The following is a 24,003-nucleotide window of genomic DNA, read 5'->3' on the forward strand; positions in this document are numbered from 1 at the left end:
CCGTGCTCCCGCCGCTCCGCCCGGGCCCAACCGGCGCTCGCGGAGCCAGGCCGCGCCCACAGCCGGCGCGAGGTCCCGGCGGGCAGCGGCTCTGGGGTGGAGCTGCCGGTGCCCGAGACTGTGCCGGTGCCGGCGGTGAGATCGACAGCGGGGATCGGGGCCGGGCAGGGCGGCGCGGGCGTCCCGGGTGACGGGCCTTGGCCACGACTCCGGCTCTGCCTCCCCTTCCTTGGTACCCGCCACGGTCCGTCTTCACTGGCGATTACCCCGACCCCGGCCAGACACCCCCGCCCGCCCCCGCCGCTCCCCTCCCCCCAGCGGCGCCCAGGGCCCCCCAGCCCTGCCCCGCTCTGTGCCCAGAGCCTGCGCGGGGTCCCCGGGCCCCCAGCCCCTGACGCTGCCGCAGGAACACGCACAGGCCGCACAGACACGGCGGGACGCGCTCCTGGTGCAGCCCAGTCCCAGGTGCTGGGTACGGCCGCTGTGGGACCCTCGGTGCTGAGGGGGCCCCGGGGCAGGCCCGAGGGGCTCTGGGTGTGTGGCAGCCCGGTGGGCAGGGGTTGGGGGCTGTGGGGCGCCCCTGCTCTGGCCAAGCACTGCTCACCCGAGAGGGCTCTGCAGGCGTCGCCAGGCTCTGGGTGCCAGGGCAAGCTTCGGGCTGTGCTCCCGTCATCCCCCAGTCCCCCCAGCACTGCCGGCTGCCCGCAGCCCCCTCCCCTTGGTGTAGTAGCCGAGGGGGTTCTGACAGAACAGCACGTATCTACAGAGGGGGTGCCCCCCACCCTGCATTCACATGATGTCGTCCAGGAGGTTGGGGCTGGCCACCCAGTCGAGGGTGCGAGGCTCAGAGGCCGCCATAATCATGCACATGAACTGTTTGCCCGTCCTCTTGTCAATGGGGTAGATAGTGGTGGGGGTGAAGCGCTTGTTGCTCTCCACGAAGTCGCAGAGCTGCTCATAGACAGTGGGGAACTCGTGCCGCAGGAAGACGCCACGGATGCGCAGCTCCCGCTGGATGTTGATGAAGCAGACCTCCCGTGCTTTCCTGCCCTCCTCCCCCTCCTTGTCGATGTCCGCCGTGCCGGGCGGTGGTGTCAGGATCAACGTTTCCATGTCCCGCTCCTTCTTCAAGATCTTCTTCTCGGGGCTGGAGGAGGCTAAGGCCACCTTGGCATATTTCCTGACTGTCGGCACCTGCATCTTCGGTGATGGCCTCTCTGGCACTTTCTGAGTGACGGCCACGGTTACATTCAGCAGGAAACATTCGTTGGGGTCGTACTGGTTGCCTGTCTCCCGCAGCTCCTGGGCGTACTCTCCCAGGTTGTCCGAGTAGCTGTCCAGCTCCCGCAGGGACAGGTACGTGGGGGACATCAGCAGGCTCTCCAGCCCAAACTGGAGAAAGTTCTCGGCGGAGCCCGCATTGGGGAAGCCCAGGAAGAGGACGCCGCGGCCGCGGGAGAGGTATCCCACCTTGGCGATGCGCGAGAAAGCCTTGTGCACCTCGGTGTTCTCACGGCAGAACTGCAGGACGTGGCGGCAGACGCTGCCCACCCGCCCGTAGACGCAGCTGGCCTTGTGCGTGTCCCAGTCCTCGCGCCGGCAGTGCCGGGAGCAGTAGTAGGTGTAACAGCTGTGGCATGATTTGAAGTAGAGGCAGGCATTGAACATGGTCTCCGTGCGCCGGCACTTGGCATTGGAGCACATCATCATGTCGTCCTCCTCAGCGCTCAGGTCGGGCGAGCAGTTCTCCGGTGACTTTTCGAAGGGGCCGGTGGCCAGTGGGCGGCGTGGGGTGCCAGCATGGGAGCTGGGGCCCGGCTGCTCCTTTGTGGGTCGGGATCCCTCGGGCAAGTTGGGAGGGATCCGCCTGCCCTCGCCCCGCCGGGGGGGCCCCGAGGCGCTACTGCTCAGCAGCTGCTTGAGCTGCTCTGCGAGGCTGTCCCTGTCCCCGGAGCGGTGGCCCGGTGCCGGCTTGTAGTCAATGACGAGGTCGGTGATGAGTTCGTCCAGCTGCTCCAGACTGCGCTGGCGCCCTGAGCCACTCTCCCTGGTGCCGGGCTGTGGGGCACAGGGCACAGCGTAGGGCCTGCACTCGCGCCCCGCGTCCAGCATGTCCCAGCTGGCTGAGCGCCTCTCACTCCGGCCCAGCCCCTCGGCACGGATGTCGTTGTCTGTGATGGTGATCTCCGGTGTGACATACCAGGAGCGGCCTGGGGGCCCACGGCTGCCGTCAGCATGCACCCGCTCAAGGATGGAACTCTCGGAGAGGGACAGGGCCGCGTAGCGCTTGGGTGAGCTCGACAAGTTGATCACCACAGGCTGCCGGCGCTCCTCGGGGGATAAGGCACGGTGCTGTTCATGGGCGAGCAGGTTCTCATAGCTGCGCCCACGCTGCAGGGCCTCCTCCCTGCGTGCTGCTGGCGCCAGGATGTTATCCCAGGATTTGGAGTAGTGCTGGGTCTCCCGGCCCAGCCGTGCTGGAGTCACACCATAGCTGGTATGCCAGGAGGAGAACATGGCCTCACGCCCGGCCGGCTGCGGGGTGAAGCGGGACAGTTGCAGGCTCTGGTAGGGCAGCGTGGCCCGCTCGGGGCAGTACCAGTCCCCGAAGTGCAGGGGCTGTGCGCTGCGGGGCGGGGGACACGTGCGCGACAGCATCTCCCGCTCCCGGTACTTCCCGTAGTCCTCGGCATACAGCAGCCGCGGGGAGGAGCCAAGGGCTGGGTATGTCCGAGCGTCCTCGGCGTAGAGGGTTTTCACAGGGGTCCCACGCGGGGCGTAGTAGCGGGGCTCATCCCCATAGAAGGTGCGAGTAGGTGCCTCCTGCACCGGGTAACCCCGCGCCTCCTCCACGTACACCGTCCGGGGCGGCATCGTGTGAGCAGCAGCCTTGGCCGGGTCCTCGGTGAAGAAGGGCTGGGGCACGCTGTGGCGGCTGGGGTAGGGGTAGCTGGCATAGCCAGAACTGCGGAGGGGCATGGCAGGGCTGGGGCACCGCGCTGACTCCTCTGCGTAGAAGAACTTGGCTGGGACGCCGGGGGCCGAAAAGGTCATGCAGCCCCTGTCGGGGTACTCCCTGAATTCCCGCGAAGCTGGCACGGGCACTGTCTGGTATGCCAGTGCCCGGGGGTCTGCCTCGTAGTACTCACCGGGGTAGGGCAGCAGCGGAGGGTCCCCGCTGTAGGAGTCGCTGGGGGTGGGCGTGCGGGACGCGGACGCCTGCCGGCTCCCCGGCACGGTCAGGCTGCGGGCGGCCCCAGGGGTGCGGGGCCAGCGCGGCGGCTCCGCACGGTTCGGAGCTGCCCGCAGGCTCCGCGCCGTGTGCACCAGAACTGCCTCGTCCGGCTTGATGTCCACTCGGCACTTGACGTGGGGGCTGGCGCCCACCTTCGCCCCCGGCCCTTCCTCGTAGCAATTGCTGCCCAGGCAGAGCGGGGAGATGCGGCTGACGCTGCTCCGCTGCGGCTGCAGCTTGATGGGGTGAACCTCGTTGGCCAGCGCCCGCAGCGGCATCGGGGCCTCGCGGCGCGGCGAGGGATCTGTGTGAGAGGGCTCCCGTGCCACCCGCAGCACCTCCCGCCCACGCCGGGCTGGCGGCGGTGATGCCGCCACGGTGATGGGCACCGGGGTCAGGGTGGACTTCACCCGCGGGGCGCTCTTGGAGCGCGCTCGGCGCTTCGGCTCGCTCCGCGGCGCGGGGGCTCTGCCGCTGGAAGGGTCTGGCTTCGGTGGCGCCTGCCTGCCCGGCGGCCCCGGCGTGGGCTCGGGCATGCCGGGGCGCGGACAGGCGCGCTGCATGGCCGAAGGGGTGCCCAGCTCTTCCAGCGACTCAATGAAGTCGAAACTCCTACAATGACGCTTGTTGAAGGGCTGCGGCTCGCGGGACAGGGAGGAGGACATGGAGGCGTCACATTGTGCTAGGGGCTGACAGACAACGGAATCCCCAGGGGCTGCTGCCGCCACCTTGATGTCTTGGTACACCGTGGACACCAGAATGTCAGGTGGGTCTGTTCGTGTCATCTTAAAAGCGACTCTTCTCCTGCCAGTTCCCTGTCACACAGCCTCAGAGGACGGTAGCCCACCCTGCAAGAGAACACATAAGGTGCCTCAATCCTGGAATGGCCTCGTCTCAATCCCCACAGCTCAGAGCTGGGGATTGGCCACCTCTTCAGAAATGAAGATTTGGGGGCATCCCAGCCTCCACTGCTGCTGTCAATAGTCAGTCAACTGGAGGAAGAAACTGAAAAAAGTCTCCAGGTCCAGGGTGCAAATCACAGAGCGGCTGGCAGGACACCAATGGGAGCAGCCAGGGAACTCTGCATACCAGTTCAGCACAGCAAGAGGAGAACACAGAGTACTGTGCCCTCTTTCTGGGCCACAGGGACTGCCTTGCAGAACCACATGAATTGGCAGCTCTGAGCAGGGCTATGAGGGTTCAACACCAGGGTTTTCCATGAGGAGTGTGTGTTCAGCCCTGGTGAGAACACCAGAGTGGTGAGGGATCTCCTGGAAGTGTGTGTACCCATGTCCTAGCACCAGCACTGTAGGGGGAAACAGGGCCCAGGGACAGGCACCATGAGCACCCACCATGGTGGCTGGGAAGCCCCCACAGTCTGGGGTTCTGTAGGAGGCAGGAGCCACAACCCCTCCCTGTGGTGGCTGCACCCACTGTGACCCACAAACACCTGTATGGGGTGGTCACAGAGCTGGTTACATAGAGTTGCACCACTCCCGGGGTCTTTCAGACCAGGGGTGGCCCCAGGGGTGGTAGAGGTGTGCTGTAGTGGGTGCCCCAACCCACATGTCAGCAGTGATTCCTGCATCACCTCCCTGTGCCAGAGGAGCTGTGCTGGTTCAGAACCCACTGGCTTTGTAGTCTTCTGTGTTCCATGGCTGTGACACATCCCCTGGGCTGGAAAGTGAGTGTGATGGTGGCTTCAGCTGCTGTGGGACATGGGGTCTGACACCCACTGAGTGCCAGCACCAAGCACCCCAGTGCTCTGGGACAATGCTGTTGGGTGGCCAGGGTGGGCAGAGTCCCCAGCCACAGTGTGACACAGCTGTGTGACAATAAGGACATCAGCACAAGGTCCCCACAGTGCATGGGGGGGACAGAGAAGGGGTCTGCCCACAGGACTAAGTGGGTTGTAGCATTGACCTTCCCCATTAGCCCTTTGAGAGCTGCCATGGGTTGCCACCAGCCCTGGGAGATGTGCACCTTCTCTGCCCACAACGGGGACCCCCCCAGCTGTCACCACATCCTCTGAGCTTTGGGTGTTGTGGCCACCAAGGATCTGGGTGCACTGGTTGATGCTGGCTGCTCTGTGTTACACTAAAGATGGGTGGGCATTTGGCTTTAAAGAGCAGCAGAGGACCACAGGGAAGATGTTTCTTGGAGAAAAAGAATTGACTTTATTTAGCAAGAAGCATTGACTATGCAGAAATGGGGAGGGGACTTGGGTTCCTCCTCATTACCTGCCCCAAAGCTGGGGGGGTGCAGATGCCAGAACTGAGGTGACTCCAGTGGCCTTATGGTGTCTGTCCATGTGATGGGCTGGGGAGAGCAAGATGCCATGAGAAAGGAGATGGGGGTCCCAGTGCCTCCTTGCAAAGTTGGGAGGGCAGGTTTGCCCCGAAAAAGGTGGCCCAGTATTGGCTCTTCCATGTTACAGCATGTGGGAGCTGAGCTGGATCTGGCAAGGCAGCACCCCATGCCACAGCAATGGTGACAGTGGGATTGGGAAGCCCATTCCTGTGGTATCGGGGTGGCTGGTAGGCAGGGAATTGTAGCCCAGGGTCCTACCTGGTCCAGCAGCATCAGTGAGGGGGTGGGTGGGCTGAGGTGGCCAAGGGGCCTGTAGTGACTCCATCCTAGGGCTGCAAAACAAACAAGGCATGTGAGGCTCCTGGGGCACCCACAGTGTGCTGGAGGTGTGGCTGCTAGGGCCATGGATGCCTTACAACCACATGGAGCACCCCAAAGTGACTCCTGTTGCCACAGCCCTGCTGAACCAAAAAGAGCTGTCACCCAGCGAGGCCACTGTGTGCATCCTTGTGCACTGGGGATGTGGGCGCTGCATTCCATGGGCACCAGAGTCTTCCACCCACCCGGCAGCACCCACTGCCGGTGGAGCTGTGGGGTTGCCATGGTTTCTCCAAATTATTCCTCCTCTGCGAGGACAGCGTGGGTGAGGAGAGCGTAGGTGCAGGAGGAGGCTTGCGTGGGCAGCTGGGGCTCTGTGGCAGTGCAGGGAGAGCAGAGCCCTCATGCGGCTGCAAGAACCCTCTGCCTATTGAGGGGGGCAGAGCCGGGATGGCCCCCCAGTGCTGCGAGTGCCATTATGCTCACATGCCCACCAGCCTCTGACACCGACTCTGCAGGGAGAGGGTTTTGCATCTCCTCTGCTCTCCAACCGCCGGTTGGTGGGCACCCGGTTAGTTGGATGCCCCCTTCGCCCCCAGCACTGCCCACTTTCGGCAGGCACCAGCCTCCCTACCCGAGGTGCCCACACGGTGTCACCCCGTGGATGTGACACCTGCTGACAATGCTTGCAGAGCGGCCGGTGCTCACGGAGTGGATGGGAGCCGCCCTCCGTGGGGTCCTGCCCTTGCTCCCGGCACGGGCCCATGCACTGCTCCCCCTGTGCTGCCCGTGAGCACCGGGCTCGGCACCACCAGGGGCTGAGCCGGAGGTGACCCTGCTGCCAGAGGGACCCACGGAGGATGCCAGGAACTGGGTCGCTGCCTGCATGTGCAACGTGTGGGCCGTGGGGGGAGGGCCGCGGACCCCCCACCACCACACCCCACACTGCCCACGCACTGCAGTACCCTGCCTGTCCCATAACCACAGCGGGCACTGTCTGCACACTGCCCACACTTCCAGGGCACTGCCCACACTGCCTGTCCCTGCACATGGCAAGGGCTGCTGCCTGCCCATCCTGCTCTTGGTGCCTCGCCAGGGCAATGTCCTGTGCATCCTGCCCGCACACTGCCCACCCTTGCCCACACACTGCCTGGGCATTGCTGCCCATCCTGCCTGCTTGCTGCCCACACACATCCTGCTGAGCAGGCAGGAGTGCTGCAGTGGATACGGTGCCTGCACGCTGCCTGCACATGCAGAGTGCTGAGCACGCTGCACTGCACCCCCCCACCCCCCAGCAGCCCTACCACACACTGCCCTCCACCAGGCCCACTGCACACACAGCCCCGTGGGCATGGCCAGCAGCACCAGCACTGCCCGCAGCACTGCCCCAGCTGTGCCCCAGCCCTGCCCCAGCTGTGCCCCAACCCTGCCCCAGCACTGCCCCAGCCCTGCCCCAGCACTGTCCTGAGTGCACCAGCGGCCCCTGCATCGGGACAAGCAGCCAGGAACAGCGTCCTACTGCAAGCACTGCTCGAGCAGATGATGGTGGAGGTCCCACCAGCAGCTGCCGTGGGGGCAATGTCTGTGCCTGGCTGTGCCTGCTGTGCACAGCCAGCCCTGCTGCGCAAGGGCCTGTGCACCGTGTGTGTGTCAGCAGGACAGCCATGGCCGCTGCTGCCTGGGCACTTCCTGCACCAGGAGCTGGCAGCCGACATGGTCTGTGGTGGGGGAACCCACTGTCCCCCCGTCCCTGCTTCGTATCTGTGGCCAGTAGAAACTGCCCCGTGCCACCCCCAGCATACACACATGGTGCCCTATGCCCCTTTGGTGGTTGCCCACCCTACACATCGGAGAGCCCCTCCACTCTGTGCCCCTCAGCCCGGTGTCTCAGCCTCTCTGCCCCTGGCACTGCCCTAGTCCCTGTCCCAAGTTCACGAGGCACAAATGGCTGCCAAACCCGAACCCAGCATGTACCCCCGGAGGAGCCATCCTGCCGGGGGGACCAGCACCTCTGGCCCAGGAGGGTATCCCCGGTGCCGGCATCCAGGTTAGGGTGAGCAGCACCCCAGGGTGAAGGGGACAGCCTGATCCCCGGCCCCTCTAGTCCCTCAGCGTTGGGGGGCACCCGCAACGGGCAAGGCCGGGGGGCAGGGGAGACAGAGGCAACCCGGGAGGGCGAGTTGTGGGGTCGGGACTGGGTGGACGGTGCATGGGGCAGCCCCCGGTAGGGGCAGGTCTGTCCCAGGCGCTGCTGCAGACGCCGGGGCGGTGGCCCCGGCCACCCCCACCCCGCTGCCTACCGGCACCGGGCGGCACCGGACCCGCTGGGCCGCGCAGGGAGCTGAGCCGGGCACCGGCGGGAAGGGTGAAACGGCCCGGCTGGAGCGCTGCGGTGGGATGGGACGGAGATGAGGATGGGGTTGGGGCTAGGAGATGAGGATGGGTATAGGGATGGGATGGGGATAGGGCACACGGGAGTATGGAGAACCCCGAAATACCGGTGCGATGGTGTGGGATGACTCGGCTCGGGAGCACGGGATGGGGATGGCCCTGGTGAGGCTGGAGGAATGGAGGGAGCACAGATAGATGGGGACCGGTATGTGGGGCACGGAACGATGGTGTGGGGAACCTGGGGGTTGGGATGCCACGGGAGGATCTCTGGGGAATAGGATGGGGATGTGGTACACGGTGGAGGGCAAAGGGGGAAGATAAGATATGATGCGATGCGAGGCGATGGTCGAGGGGGAGCCCGCGAGGGGCTGGCCCAGTCGGGGGCCCCCGGGGGTACAGCAAACCCCATCCCCCTGCCCGGGACCCCCTTACCTGCTCTGCGCCAGCCGTTCTGGCGTCTCCCGCCGCATCCCCCAGCCGCCGCCGCCGCCGCGCTAGGCTGGGGATGCCACCGCCCAGGGGACCATGGCCCGGCTCTGCCCGATCCAGCACGGCACGGCACGGCACGGTGGGGCACGGCACGGCACGGCTCGGCACGGCCCAACGCTCTGCCGCTGCTTGTTTTCCCATAAATACGGCAGGCGGAGTTACCGGCGGGGCCGGCACTGGGACCGGAGCCTCCCCCGGCACCGCCCCCAGACCGGTTCTCATCCCTATCATCGCCATCGCCATCGCCATCGCCATCGCCATCGCCATCGCCATCGCCATCCCCATCCCCATCCCCATCCCTATCCATCTCTACTCCCTCGCCCGGCTCCGCTCGGCCCCGGTTCCCGGCCCCGCCCCCACCGCTCTTCCCCCTGGACCTCTGGACAGGGTCTGGGGGTCCCCGGTGCCCGCGGGACACCGGGGCTCCGCCCCACACCATGTACAGAGACCCCACGGCCCCCGCAGGCACCTGCCCTTGCAACGACAGCCCCCCAGGCCAGTCCTGCCTGACCTTGCCCCATCACTGTGGCCCTGCGCGGCCGGGGCCGACTGGGCAGCGAAATCCCCTGCTAAGCTCCTCCATGGAATAGCTTCGTTTTCCCAGAGCCTCCGGGGCTGTTCGGCCTGTGGTGTCTGGAGCCCACAGGGATGCTTAGTGATGGCAACAAATGCAACAGAGCAGCTCCCGGCACACTCAGGCCCCAGCATCTCCAGCACAGCACAGCCCCCGAGTCACAGCTGTGCCTCAGTTTCCCCCGCCACCTCCTTGCGCTGGCCTCCGCTGCCCACAGCTCCGGGGGCAGCCCCCTGTGGGTTCCCTGGCAAGGGGCCATGGCCATGGCCCTAGGATCCACCAGTACCTGCCATGGCTCCAAGCCCTGATCCAAGGCTGCTTCTCTGCATGTGTTTCTGCATGGCAGTGCACCCAGGGATTTGCTTGATTCAAAATCCCTGTAGCCAAGACCCTTTCCTTCTTCCACTGCAGCTCCAGGAACAGCCTTCCACTGTCTCTGCCGCCTGCACCAGGCAGAGCAGTGCTGGCGAGTCTGTGGCCGGCTGGCGCAGCTGTGATTCCTGCAGGAATGCCCTTGGGAGCAGTGGGCATTGCTGAGCCCACTGGGACCAGCGGTGTGTGCCCTGGGGGCCAGGCTGAGCACCAGGAACTCATTGCACTGACGAGTGGCGTAGGAGCTGGAGGAGGAGCTGGGAGCAGGGTGAGCCTGTCCCTGCCAGGAGACCCCCGGGACCGCCGCACCATGTTCAGACGGGCCCCATCATCCCACCCCCCTCTCCCCCCCGCCCCCCCCAAGCACTCCCCGGCACTTCCATGCTCCTCTCTGCAGGACACGGGGCTCCAGTTGCTGGTCCAGCCGCTCCCGGCTTCCTGCCCCCGCGGTCCCCGCGGTGCTGCTCCATCTGCTCCTGCCTGCTGCCAGCTCCACGCCAGCCAGCCCCGAGCGCCGCCGATGTGGCCGCTGATGCACGCCGGAGCAACGGGCAGGCTCCACATCGCCCATAGGTTCAATCACCCGAACGATGCAAGACTTCATCCCTGTGCAATGCAGAGTCCCGGCATGGAGGAGTATGCTGCCCTTAGGGCATCCCCTACAGTGCCACCCCCTGTCCGTGCAGCTGTGGCCCTGGGTGACACCTGCATGGATTGAGGTCACCTGTCCGGGGCTCTGGGCTTTGCAGTGGCCACAGGTCTGAAATCAGGGAACAAACCGGTTGGACCATGTCACCTAAGCCCCATGGCAGGGGACAGTGGGACCATCTGCTCCCCGTGTGAAGCTGCTATTCCAGGCTGGAAGGTGCTTAGGGATCCAGCTGGACCAAGGGCACATTTCCACGCGCCGGAGATGACAGCGCCATGTCATGTGCTCAGGGCAGTGGGGCTCTGGACAGTGCCTTTCCCTCCTGCTCCTCCTCCTCCTGCTCCTTCTGTTCCTCCTCCTCCTCCTCGTCCTCCTCCTCCTCGAGCCAGTGGCAGCCTGTGGCAGAGGAGAAGATCCCCTTGAGGACGGCAGCCATGCTGGCTGCTCAGGGCTGTCACCTGCCCGGAGCACGGGGCTGTGCTGCTGCTTTGGGCTGTGACACCCTGGGTTCCCAGTCTGCGCCACTCAGGCAGGGGAGGCAACCCCAGCCCCATAGGAACTGAGAAGGGGTGGGTGGCAGGGCTGGGGGGCTGCCCCTGGCCTTGTGAACACCACCCACAGGTGTGGCAGTCCCTCAGATGGAGGGGACCCCCTTGGCACAGCCATGTGGGCAGCAGGACTCAGCAGGTTGGGATGGAACTGTCTCCTAGCCCTGCGTGGAGGACAGAGGTGTTGGGCCCCTGCCATGGCTCTGTGGGTCTAGGCTTGTCCCTGGCTGAGCTGCTGGGGCCCCTGTTGTGCTGCGGGAACACGTGAGTAGCCAGAGGGATTCCACACGCCTGGCTCCTGCAATCCTACAAGGAAAAGGCTAGCCTGGTGCTTGTCCCTAGGTAGGAGCAGCTCCTTCCCCTTTGTCCAGGCTGCCCCATTGTGACTTGCTGTCAAAGCCAGTCAAGGCAGCTGCCAAGCTGCCAAGCTGGGCCAGTGTGGAGGCAAATCCCCCTTTCTGTGGGGCCTTTGCCTCCTCGGTGCTGAGTCCTCCCCCAGACCTCACAGGGAGCAGAGCCACAATGTTCACTGTGTCCCTGTGACTCAGTTTCCCCACCTGCCCCTGACAGTGTGTACCTGGCCAAAGTGTATGCAGGTGACAGACTTAGTTCTGCTGAGCCCCATCCAAAGGGGAAACTGAGGCTCAGAGGAACAACATGTCCAAAGGTCACCTTGGAGGTCTGTTGTGACTCTGGACACTTGGTGACACCCAAAGCAGGGCAGATCTCATACTGGGAGGGACGCTGGGGGGTCACACCTGTCCTACACAGCTGCAAAGCTGGGGGGGGGGGGGGCTCCCAGCCTTCCCCAAAGATTGATTCATTGAGGCCACGCTGAGAGCTCGCTGTGAGATTTGACATTAACCTGGCACAGGATATTGGATCCCCTGATCCAGCCCTGTCGTGGCCCTTGGGGCAGCTCAGAGCAGGAAGGGGCCACCCAACACAGGAGCCCCTCACGCCTTCCCTGGGGATGCTGACCCTGGTGGGGCTGGGCATGATGGCAGGGGCCAGTCCCCAAACCTGCTGGGTTTGGGGGTCCCCTGACCCAGCCCTCATGTCACACCAGCAACTGGGACTTGTGGAGGCACAGCAATGAGGTCAGGGACAGGGGAGACTGCTGGGCACCACAGGGACAGAAGTAGAGGAGCACAGCTCTGACTGGGCCAGCACGGAGCCATTTTGAAGCATTAGCAAGACCTTTCTGGGCATATGCAAAACACTGCCAGGAGGGCCAGAGGTTGACCAGGAGAAAACTATGGGCAGGAGCAGGTGGGCAGTGAGGGGAGGCCTCCAGAATTAGGGTTTTCTCCAGGATACCTGTGGCAGCAGCAGCTGTCCCAGCAGGCATGGAGGCCTTCCCAGCACTAAGGCTAACCATGGCACTAACTGTCCCTGGGCAGGTTGACCTGTCACCCTGTGCGGCAGCTGTGGAGGGCCAGAGGGTCAGACCCCAGCCAGGGAGAGCTGGGATTGTTCAGCCTGGAGAAGGCTTTGAGGAGACCTCAGAGCCCCTTCCAGGGCCTAAAGGGGCTTCAGGAGAGCTGGAGTGGCACTGGGGACAAGGGATGGTGGGACAGGACACAGGGAATGCTACTGCAGGGATAGATGGGATATTGGGAAGGAATTGTTCCCTGGGAGGGTGGGCAGGCCCTGGCACAGGTGCCCAGAGCAGCTGTGGCTGCCCCTGGATCCCTGGAAGGATCCAAGACCAGGTTGGATGGGACAGTGGGGGGTGTCCCTGCCCATGGCAGGGGTGGAATGAAATGAGCTTTAATGTTCTTTCCAAAACTAGCTTGTGATTCCATGACCTGAACACAAGGCCCAGTAGGGGTCAATGGAGCCCATTCCCCTTGGAGCAGCAAGACTATCAGAAATTCTGTCCATTGGTTGGGACACTGCCCAAAGGAAATCCTTGAGGCTGAGAGCCCTTGCTTTACTGGGGGAGTGACTGAAGATTCTGGGTTAGCTGTCCTAAAATCTTGGGAATTCTCCAGTCAGTCATGCAGTACCAGTTCCATCTGACATCACAAACCTGTATTCAAATGTTGCTGGAGCTTTAAGTTATTTGCCTGCTTTATAAAATAAATATCATTTGAATATACTGTTTGTCTAAATTTTGTAAGATCCCGTGACCCCTCTGGCAGCCCCAGTTTGGCAGTGGGACAGGGGCACTGGTATGGTGATGCCAGGGGAAGCCAACATGTGCCACTCTGAGAAAGCAAAAGGAGGAGATTCCTCAGAGAAACTTCGAAACCAATTGCGGAAAAATACCTGGAAAGACGTTAAACACAAAAAAACAGTTTCCACCTCTGCCCTGTGCCGGGCAGGTTACTGAGGACAGCGAGACGGCACATCCTCCCTGACGGACGGGGCAGCCCGCTCAGGCCAGCTGCCATTTGGGATCTGCCCAGCGGGATGTGCCCGGCTGGCAGATGCCAAGCAGCCAACAGGTCCCCAAAATGCCCAGCCTGCGCCAGGAAGGGGCCAGGGCACGCCTGAGTCGAGCGGGTGCCTCCGGTGAGCAGCTCCTGGCTCTCGCTCGGCTTCCCAAAAGCAGCCCGGAACGGGTCAGGGTGCCACCCGCAGCATCGGGAGGCGATGCTGGCTCCGTGCCCTGCTCCCGGTAGGACGTGATTCCATGGGAAGAGGCTGCAGCTGGGGCTGGCCAGGCCTCTGGGCTGGAGGTGGGTGCCGAGTCCCTCACCGTGGGTGCTACAGCCACCCGAGCAGTAGTGAGGGCTCCAGCACTGGGGGAGCGGCGCAGGGCACCCCAAAATGGGGATTGGGGTGGGGGTGGGGGGGCTGTGGCACCCACCTACGTCCACCCTGTAGGCTGTGACACCCCTGTGGGAAATGAGGGTGACTGCCACCTGCTGCCTTGCCATGCTGGGGACTCATATGTGATGTGGGGACTCTGGGAAGTGTTTGGGCTCAATTCAGAGCAGGGATGAATATTTGATACCTTCCCTTTCTCCCGGGCCGTCTGTTCCCCATCCTCCCTAGTGAGCAGCCACACCGGGGGTCACAGGGTGGCCGCAGAGCACCCACTGCAGGACCAGCCCCGAGGGAGCAGAAGGGGTCTGGCAGCCATCCCACCCCTGCTCCCGGGGAAGAGCTGAGAAGGGAGCAGCACAGTCAGGGCTGGGGCCATAGAGAGGGCAGGGCAGTCCTGTGGGTATGGGCCTCCTCCCGCACTGCAGGCAGCACGACTGCAAGCTGCTGTGAAATCCTGTTTCCAAGGTAACATGGGGATCCCATAGCTAGGAGAGGCAGAGCTGGAATGGGATGAGACACAGCTGGCACCCTGCAGCTTGATGCTCTCCTTTTCCCGAGCTGGCTGGCATCAGCATGATGTTTGGCTGGAGGCAGGAGGGTCTCTCCTGTTCAGCTTCTCTCCTCTCTCGCTCTCATCTCCTCCCTGTCTCCAGCTCTGAATCAAGGGAGAAACCAGGCCCTGCTGCCCTCTTGGGCGCTGGGTAGGGAGCTGGATCCTGCCCTTCAGGCTCCTGGGCTTTGGTGGCACTCAACGGTGAGATGAAGCCTTTTGAGCAGCTACTGAAAAGTCCCTGCCTGCACAGAGAGCTGTAACCCCACATTCCTGTTGGGGTTCATTGGGAAGGACCAGTTAGTCCCCAAAGGCTCACAGGAAAGCAGTTTAGAGGTCAGGCTCAGGGCATGCATCTGCTGACCCACAGCAGGGCCACAGGCAAGCCCTGTTTCAGATACCCTTGTGCCCCACAGTGGCTGTGAGGAGGGATCTCAGTGTTGCCCAGTGTACTGGGCAGGATGCCGAGCCTCCCTCCAGCTGCCCTCAGTGATGCCACACAGCAGCCTGGTCACTCGCGACCTCCCATAGCTGCAGGGGTGCCCAGACACTGGTGATGGCACCAGCAGGTCGGAACCCATCACCTCACACCTGCCACAGAGCCGCTGCCTACCAAAGCCACAGGGAGGGGCATTTCTCCTGCCAGCTCCAGGGAAAGCCTGCTCTTTCCCCAGCTGGCTGACTCCCTCCTGCAGCCAGGCTGCAGACACCAGCTTGGGCTGCAGCCGTGGTTGCTGCACAGGCCAAGCCTCAGGCACTGGAGTGCTTTCTGTGCCATCCTGGAGCATGGAGACGCGGGACTGACATCCTGCAGGTGCCCCCAGCAACCAGTAGGCACAGCACCCCCATCCGCCTCCCATCTCTCCTCTGTGGTGATGGAGAGCTGAACCATTGTTTCCCCTCCTTGCTCCTGCCCTTAGGCAGAACCTGCCAACAACCTGGGGTAACCAGGAGTTTAAGGGGTTCCTAGACTGGCTGCCTCATGGCAGTATCCCCATGTAGCTCCAAGCAGAGCACACATGCAGGTAGACAGCCCAGCTTTAACCTGGAATGGAGCCCTGTTTCCCACATGCTGCCCGAGTCCTGAGTTTAGTTGACCTCATCACACCTCCCCTCACCAGGGTCTGCCTGAGCTCCCGGGATGGCCCAAGATTGCTCACTGAACGTACCAGAAGATAATTCCCTCTGCTCAGCAACCACCCTGCCACAGGGTTGAGGGAGCCTGGATACTCACCATGGAGAACCTTTGGGCCAGGAAAACTCCAGACATGCCTCAGATGCTCCAGCTTGGTTTTGGAGGCAAACCCATCAGTTAAAAAGGTTCAACTACTTGTCCCGGTATCTTTATGCAGCAGACTGAGCCAGTACTAGATTAATTTTATTATGCCATGCGTGAGGCTGTTGCTAGGCTACAGCCCCAGTCCCTAAACCCGTCCTACTGCAGGATTTCCCCACCATCACTCATCTGGCTGCTCTGGGGCATCCCAAAGGACAGGGAAGCACCATGGGCTCTCCAAGCAGCTGGACCCTTGGATGCAGGGACATTGCAGGCAGAAATCCCACTGTGGCTGCAACCCAGCCCCCACGCAGGTCCATCCTGATCCATGGTTGGAGGCAGTCACAGGTTGCCCCACACCCCCCAAAGCCTCCAAGAGCACTCACAGCTTTACTCATTCATTTTATGGCCTGCTAAAATCCAAGTTCCAACGACCTTTTCCTGTTCACTGTTCACTGGAGGAAGGAAGCAAATTCCCACCCCAGGCCTCGGCAAGCCAGGGAAAGGCTTGTCATGATTTTATGGGAGCAACAGAAATAGGGCAAAGCTGCATCTCTCAAAGGGCACCATCAGGGCACTCCTTGCATGCGGCCTTTGGCATTGACCATGGGGAATGAAGAAGGCTGGGTGCCCCGGTGACACAGGCTACAACGGTGGAAAAGGCCAGCCCATCCCACCCAGGGTGAGTAGGAGAGGGATTATATGGGAATCATGAAGAACCAGCCCTGGCCAGCAGGACAATAGTGGAGGAGGGACAGAGCCCCATTGTAAAGGGCTGTGAAGAGGGAGCAGCACTTAAACAAGAGCCCTGGCAAAGTAAAAAATCAGCATAAATTGTCCAGGAATAAATCTGGATGGCAGATCCTGAGTGCCAGGGCAGAAGGTGATGGACAGCTTTCTACAGGGATCGTAAAATCATGGAATGGTGTGGTTTAGAAGGGTCCTTAAAGATCAGCTAGTTTCAACCACTTGCTATGGGCAGGGAAACAGCTGGAGTGGTGGTGACACAAACTGCAGGGATCTGTCTGTCTGCTTGTCCTGGCGCTTGTTCCCTACCTGGGGTTTGACAGGAGGCAGCCATGGGCCAGGTATCAGCCATGGTCCCTTTGGCACAGGCTCTGCAGGGCTGGGGCACGTGGATCAGCAGCTTGGATACCCGCAGGGGGGAGTTTCATGTCAACCACTAGGACAGAATAATGTAAGGAAGAGCCTTTCCAGCAGGCTGGGCCAGCCACCTGTACCAAGTAGACCTGGGCCATCAGGAGGTCAATGCTGTGCACACAAGAGGAATCCTGGGGACAGCAGGCACTGAATGGAAGAGGTGGGGAGCTTCAGGCCATTGTTGCAGGGCAGATGGACGGTCTCCCCAAGACTGGCTCCCAGCTGAGGAGCCACGAGGCTGTCAGGCATGGTGGAGCCTGCTGGGCTTGGATCAGCGTCAGTCTACTCGGGAGACTGACTGCACCCACTGTCCCCTCACAGCACCCACAGCCCCTCACAGCACCCACTGTCCCCTCACAGCACCCACAGCCCCTCACAACACCCACAGCCCCTCACAGCACCCACTGTCCCCTCACAGCACCCACTGTCCCCTCACAGCACCCACAGCCCCCTACAGCACCCACAGCCCCTCACAGCACCCACTGTCCCCTCACAGCCCCCACTGTCCCCTCACAGCACCCACAGCCCCTCACAGCACCAACAGCCCCCTACAGCACCCACTGTCCCCTCACAGCACCCACAGCCCCTCACAGCACCCACAGCCCCTCACAGCACCCACAGACCCCTACAGCACCCACTGTCCCCTCACAGCACCCACAGCCCCTCACAGCACCCACAGCCCCTCACAGCCCCCACTGTCCCCTCACAGCACCCACAGCCCCTCACAGCCCCCACAGCCCCTCACAGCACCCACAGCCCCTCACAGCACCCACTGTCCCCTCACAGCCCCCACAGCCCCTCACAGCACCCACTGTCCCCTCACAGCACCCACTGTCCCCTCACAGCACCCACAGCCCCTCACAGCACCCACTGTCCCCTCACAGCCCCCACAGCCCCTCACAGCACCCACTGTCCCCTCACAGCCCCCACTGTCCCCTCACAGCACCCACAGCCCCTCACAGCACCCACAGCCCCTCACAGCCCCCACTGTCCCCTCACAGCACCCACAGCCCCTCACAGCCCCCACAGCCCCTCACAGCACCCACTGTCCCCTCACAGCACCCACAGCCCCTCACAGCACCCACTGTCCCCTCACAGCCCCCACTGTCCCCTCACAGCACCCACAGCCCCTCACAGCACCCACTGTCCCCTCACAGCACCCACAGTCCCTCACAGCACCCACTGTCCCCTCACAGCCCCCACTGTCCCGTCACAGCACCCACTGTCCCCTCACAGCACCCACAGCCCCTCACAGCCCCCACTGTCCCCTCACAGCACCCACAGCCCCTCACAGCCCCCACTGTCCCGTCACAGCACCCACAGCCCCTCACAGCACCCACAGCCCCTCACAGCACCCACTGTCCCGTCACAGCCCCCACTGTCCCCTCACAGCACCCACTGTCCCCTCACAGCCCCCACTGTCCCCTCACAGCACCCACAGCCCCTCACAGCACCCACTGTCCCCCCACAGCCCCCACTGTCCCCTCACAGCCCCCACAGCCCCTCACAGCACCCACAGCCCCTCACAGCCCCCACTGTCCCCTCACAGCCCCCACTGTCCCCTCACAGCACCCACTGTCCCCTCACAGCACCCACAGCCCCTCACAGCACCCACAGCCCCCTACAGCACCCACAGCCCCTCACAGCACCCACTGTCCCGTCACAGCACCCACAGCCCCTCACAGCACCCACTGTCCCCTCACAGCACCCACAGCCCCTCACAGCACCCACTGTCCCCTCACAGCACCCACAGCCCCTCACAGCACCCACTGTCCCCTCACAGCACCCACAGCCCCCTACAGCACCCACTGTCCCCTCACAGCCCCCACTGTCCCCTCACAGCAGCTGCACTGTCACACACCAGGAGCTGCTGAGTGACAACAGCTGTGAACTGTCACGCTGGGTTGTCCCCCTCCAGGGGTGTGTAGAGCAAGGAGTACTCCTCAGATAAATATCTGCAGAGAATGGGAGAGCACCTGGGCCATCCTGGACGAGAGGACACTGGGGGAGAGCAGGGGCCCTCGGAGTTCTCTCCTGACTTATCCCGAGTGCTCTGGCTCCAAGCTGGCACAGTGGGAGCCAAGACAATTTGGTGGCCCTGGAGATCCCGTGCAAGAAGGGGAGCAGGTACTACCCTGTCTCCGATGGATGAGGCTCCCCATGCTGTGCTGGGTAAACAACCCCAGCCAAAATGCAGTGATAAATCTGCACTTTTCCCTCCTACTGCTTAAAACCCAGCCCCTGCAGCTCTGGCCAGCACTACCTCCAAGAAACTGCAGCTCCTCAGCCTCAAGCTCTTGATTTTTTTTTTTTTTTTGGACGAGTGATAAAATCAAAAGCAAATACCCTGGTACCTGCAGAGATGCTTGCAGTAACTATTTATATCATTGTGATCCTGCAGAAGCTTCCCCATAATGACAGGTACATACATACTTTTAATATTTAGCTTCTTTGAAAGGATGGCATGGGAAAGCCTGGCTCAAACAAGGCCTGTTTCCTTCTCCCCTCCCTCACGCTTGCTGGCTCTGGGTCACCGCTCACGCTGTAGCTCAAACCAGTTCAGCATTCCCTGGAAAAGGGAGAAGCATAGCCTAAAAAGATGAGGTTGGACAGGGCTTGGAGCAAACAGGTCTAGTGGAAGGTATCCCTGCCCATGGCAGGAGGCTGGAATAAGATGAGCTTCAGGGTCTCTTCCAACCTAAATCACTCTGGGATTGTGTGCATTATAAATAGAGTATTTTTGCTGCTTTTCCCTTCCACACTCCCACTTTACCCACAGGGTGGGATTTCTCTGGCCTTGCTGCAGAAGCCAAACCATGCCACACACCCTCCTGTGTCTCGAGTGTCAGTAGAGCCAGCTCATGCATCTGCTTTTCTCTTTTACAGGAGTATTTTGGAGCAGAATGACTCATCTTTACTTGTTTTTGCCTGAGCTCTTGTGCTGACAAGCTGCAGGCAATGTGGAGGCTCCTATGGCAGCAAACCTGGCACAGGTGCCAGACACATCAAGGCCAGCACTTGTGTCAGCAGGGACTGGCCACCAGTACAGCCCCTTGTACCCACACCTGACCAGAACCCCCGCCCCCCTCCATGCTGTGGGAAGCAACAGCTCTTTCAGGGCAGCCATCAGTTCTGGAGACAGAACTCATAGGTTTTATGTTCAGCTCCTCTTTTTGGAATGGATTTTAATTCAGTGCCCCATCTTGTGAGGTGTGCGAGCATAGCAGCACAAGGAGGGACACACAGCTCCCGAGCCCAGGCACAGGGGCTCTGGGGTAGAAGAAGATGTGCAGAGACAAGTGTACAACAGAGCTTTATAGTCAGAATGGACTGTACCAGGGTATTTCAATGCAAAAATGGAACATGACCCAAAATCCTGATGGAACAGAAGCACTTTTGGGACTGTGGCAGCTGAGGCTTGAACTTCCACCTGCCTTTGCCCAGAAGGGCCACAAACAAGTCCCATCTCAATCTTGTTTTCCTCCCTGGATGTGCAAAGTTTGAACTGTCCCATGCAATTTCCCTACAGTGCCATGTGAAATGCTCAGAGGCAAATGCTAATGGCAGACAGACTTGAACAACACACTGCTCATGCAGCAAAAAACCATTTGTTTTATAGGGAAATGGTTACAAGTGAATTTTGGGCACAAGAAAAAGAAAAATGAAGCAGGAAATGCCTGCTGGTCAAGACAGCTCTGGAGTGGTTAATTGATCAAAAGAACACATTGCTTTATAGGGATGCAGAAGGAAACTCCAGTTTGGATTTCATGGCTGACATTTTACAACAGAAAGGGGTTAGGGAGAACAAAACCAAACCTCAAAACAACTTACAAGGAAGAGGGGAATGTAATGCACAGAACCTGGAGGAAGCTTCACCATCTGAGCTGAGCAAATGGACCCCAGACCCAAACCAAGAGGGGTACAAAGAACTAACCAGCTCCATCAAACACAGGGACTGCTGACTGAGACACAGGTGAGTGCCAAGGGGTGGCCGTAGTGCTCATCCAACGGCTGCTGAGCAGGTTCTAATCCATAGGTTTAAGTTGAAAGCAAAAACGAAAAGACTTCCCAAACTCATGGGACAGAGGAGGCTCTCTGCTTGGGGCAGGAAAGGCAGCACACTGGCTGGCTGCAGGATGGACAGGACTGGAGCAAAACGGATGAGGCTGAGCTGCAGTGCTGGTCCCTCTCGGCACAGAGCAGCAGCCAGGGTTTACAGCCTGACTGGAAAATGCCTGAGAAGCAAATGCCTTGCCATGCCAACACTGCCCTGTAGCCAATTCTGAAGCTCTGGGTATCTTCATTTCCACATGGAGTTGTGTCCCTGAGAGGTCCCAGCAGCAGGGGATTCTGGAATATGCAAATTCAAGGGTGGGAAATGCAGAAAAGCACTGATTTTTCTCTTTCAGGTTAGCTTCGCACTTTTCATTGTTTTCCCAAACTGCATAGCAGCTTACATGTAGTGTCTGAGACACTGGGGCCACGGAAATCAATGGGCTTCATGAATTCCAACAGCAGCACCAGTGAGGGCTAATTAAGCTGCTGTGTGGAAAGGTCCTGTTCAAAGGACTTCAACAATCACACTCTCTCTCACACTGTCCCTGCGCCTGCTGCTTTAGAGAGTAGTACCACAGCATGATCTGCTTGACTTAAAACTCATCAACCGCCAGGTGAAGCAATGGCCAATATAATCTTTCTCCTTAAAAAAATAGGAAGGATAAGAAGTTAAAGACTTGAGATAGTCGAGCACGATGTGTTCATGCAGCATGTTTTGTTGCACTCCTCTTAACAAGACAGGAATTTCAGGTGTGCAGGAGTGGAATGCAGCAGGGATGGAGCAGGAGTCAGGTCTCCTCGCCCCACAGCCTGCCAGTGACCTGATGGGGCATCTCTGCAAGGAGAAAAACTGACAGCCTGGCAGCAGGCCTGGGAGCCATGCCCTGAACATTCCCCTGGCTCATGTACATCTCAGCTTGGTTTTCTTTGTGTAACGATGCGCCAGAGCAGCACACACAGATGTAAAGCTTTTGTTTTGCTCATTCTGGTTTGAGAGACCAAAGGGCCAAAGCTTTACACATCTGTGCCTGTCCTGGGGTGACTCATCAGAGAAGATGGAGACAGCCATGGTGCAGAGTCCACTTGCAGCCAAACTACAGCTCCTCATAGTCTCCCCCGCTCCGTGGTTTGCTCATGCTGACTCCTCCTCCACCAAGAAAAGCCTCAAGTTCATCTATCTCGCTGCTTTTCTCCTTGCTCTTCTTTTTCTTTTTCTTTTTCTCTTTCTCCTCTTTGCTCTCCTCCTTCTCTTTGCTCTTCTTGTGTTTGCTCTTCTTTTTCACTGACTTGTCCTCTTCCTGCAAAATGAGAACATTTTCATTAGCAAATGCTCTGAGTGTGCAAGTGACCCAGGATGTACTGCCCTGACACCTAACTCTGAAGAATGGTTTGGGCTGGAAAGCACCGAGTCCAACCATGTGCCATGGGCAGGGATGTCTTCAACTGAATTAGGAATCTTACTCAGGTAAAAGCACCGAAGGCCCTTCCGCAAGTTTGGACAGAAAAGCAGACAGACCATTTGGGTTATACAGGGCACTGGTCTTTCCGAGTTTGTGCCCAAAAATACCATGGTACTGCACAGGCTTAAATGGCACAGAAAAAGCCTCCTGAAGGCTTCCCTCACTATCCACAAGATATATGTTGTGGGCACCCCTCTGCTTGAAAATCATGGTGCTATGAACACACAGTCCAGCAGAGAGGCACTGCTCTTCCTCATCCTGTATTTTACAAACTCACACACTCCCTTTTCAAAATTCAACTGCTCTACAAGCTCGTTTTGAAGTTCAGTGGTCTGCAGAGCCTAGGAGGCACAGATCAGAGGTGCAAGATGTGAGCATGGAAGGGGGTCCCCCAAGTCCCTTTTCCAAGGAGGAAACCATGAAAGGCCATGTCTGTCCTTGGCAGATGGGTAACACGGCAGATCTGTTTAATTAACAGTACCTCTTTGCTTTTCTTCTTCTTCTTCTTTTTCTCCTTAGAAGCTTGTTTATCTGTTCAACAAAAAAACAAACAAAACCCCAGAAACATTGTGTTTAATTTAAATGGTAAGAGCTGTAATTCTGCCCTGGACCCATTTCTGAGAATGAAATGCTCCATCCTGGGAATCCATGGGCAAAGGCAAGGCCAGCACTCCAGGCCAAACTGTGCCCCTTTGGGAACCAACACAGGCCTCAGCACTCACACCCTGACTCAACCATATCTGTCTTGTTTAATTATGAGCATTATATGATCTGTGTGATCAACACTGACCTAACGTTCAGTGTGTCACAGCTACTAAGAAACACATCTAGAGACTAACTCTACAAACTGGTCCAAAAGGCCAAATTTGGGACTGGATTGTTATTTCCAGAAACGAAGAAGAGCTCTTGGGAACAGTTCCCCTCTGATGGAAATCCTCCCAGGCATCTTCTCTGAGGACAACTGAGGACACGGTATCAGCAGATGGGACACCCTGGCAGGCCAACACTCACTGCTGCTCACATTGTGTATGGAAATTACATCCCCAAAGCATCCCTGCTGCAGCGCTGCTCTACAGGGGTGAATACTTTCACACCACCAAATGAGTCCCAGAGTCTATCCCTATCACATGTGTCAGATTTGACTGTGGCTGATGACTTGGTTGCTGAGTGTCCACTGCCTTTGCACAAAACCTCCTCAAACAGGGGAGTACCTGCATGGCTGCTTCACAGCAGCACTACTTTTCACATGTGCTGTTTGATTGTCACTCTTATCTACACATGCCTTTTTCCTCAGCTGACGTGTAAATGCAGCCATGGAGAAGGCTAATTGCCAGTCAAGCTCCAATCACTGATGACTGAGAAATGGTTTTATATTTATCACCAGAAGATAGGAGGAACCCACATTTAATTATTTAAGAATCTGAACTGAAGTTAAATTATTGACCTGGGCCTCTGCAGATGCACTTATAGCTATTTCAAGCTCTGCTGTTCAGCAGCTCAGAGTGACAAGCTGATAGAACCATGGCAGCCTGTGACACCTTCCTCACACTTTTGGAACAGCTATTCAAGGAGCTCTCTCTGGTGCTGCTCACAGCTTTTTTCCTTCCTTAAATCTTTAACTTCCCATCTTTCATGCTGACATCGGTGCAGGTCTACAGGAAGTCGCTCTGCAGAAATGCCTAGACAGCAGGAATTATTTCTACGAGTAGGATTTGTTCCCTCAGGAACAAAATTTTTTTTGTAAAAAATAAAGCTTGAGGAATGCTTAGGTTGTGATTAGGATCCCACCCCATCTTTCCCAAAAACAGAAGAGGAAATTGTCAGGGTATGTCAGAG

The 24,003-nt window shown here is 59.7% G+C and overlaps 2 protein-coding genes across 4 annotated transcripts in view; both read right to left on the reverse strand.

Annotated features, from left to right (window-relative positions):
• Positions 1 to 2: 2 nt before the first annotated feature.
• Positions 3 to 8,829, reverse strand: AJM1 (apical junction component 1 homolog). 2 transcript variants are annotated; one of them, XM_041719728.2, is made up of 3 exons: positions 8,687 to 8,829; positions 5,804 to 5,877; positions 3 to 4,083 (listed from the first exon to the last, which is right to left on the reverse strand). In XM_041719728.2, exon 3 carries the CDS (start codon positions 4,018 to 4,020, stop codon positions 790 to 792), a length of 3,231 nt encoding a protein of 1,076 aa, XP_041575662.1. In that variant the 5' UTR covers positions 4,021 to 4,083; positions 5,804 to 5,877; positions 8,687 to 8,829; the 3' UTR covers positions 3 to 789. The 2 variants fall into 2 exon arrangements, with proteins under 2 accessions (XP_041575662.1, XP_041575663.1); XM_041719729.2 differs by lacking the exon at positions 5,804 to 5,877 and having other exon boundaries at positions 8,687 to 8,826.
• An 11,414-nt stretch (positions 8,830 to 20,243) lies between these two features.
• Positions 20,244 to 24,003, reverse strand: part of RABL6 (RAB, member RAS oncogene family like 6) — a 53,077-nt gene continuing 49,317 nt past the window's right edge. For both annotated transcript variants that reach the window (XM_072936814.1, XM_030286942.4), the window contains exons 14-15: positions 22,649 to 22,698; positions 20,244 to 22,005 (exon numbers count right to left, since the gene is read on the reverse strand). In XM_072936814.1, coding sequence (XP_072792915.1) covers positions 21,802 to 22,005; positions 22,649 to 22,698 — 254 coding nt within the window. In that variant the 3' untranslated portion in view covers positions 20,244 to 21,801. The remainder of the gene's footprint in view (positions 22,006 to 22,648; positions 22,699 to 24,003) is intronic.

Source organism: Taeniopygia guttata, chromosome 17, assembly GCF_048771995.1.
Source record: "Taeniopygia guttata chromosome 17, bTaeGut7.mat, whole genome shotgun sequence".
NCBI classification, from domain to species: Eukaryota; Metazoa; Chordata; class Aves; order Passeriformes; family Estrildidae; genus Taeniopygia; species Taeniopygia guttata.

What these genes read in the sequence shown, in the direction of transcription:
- AJM1 (XM_041719728.2), bottom strand. Translation starts at nt 4,020, where the DNA reads ATGACACGAACAGACCCACCTGACATTCTGGTGTCCACGGTGTACCAA.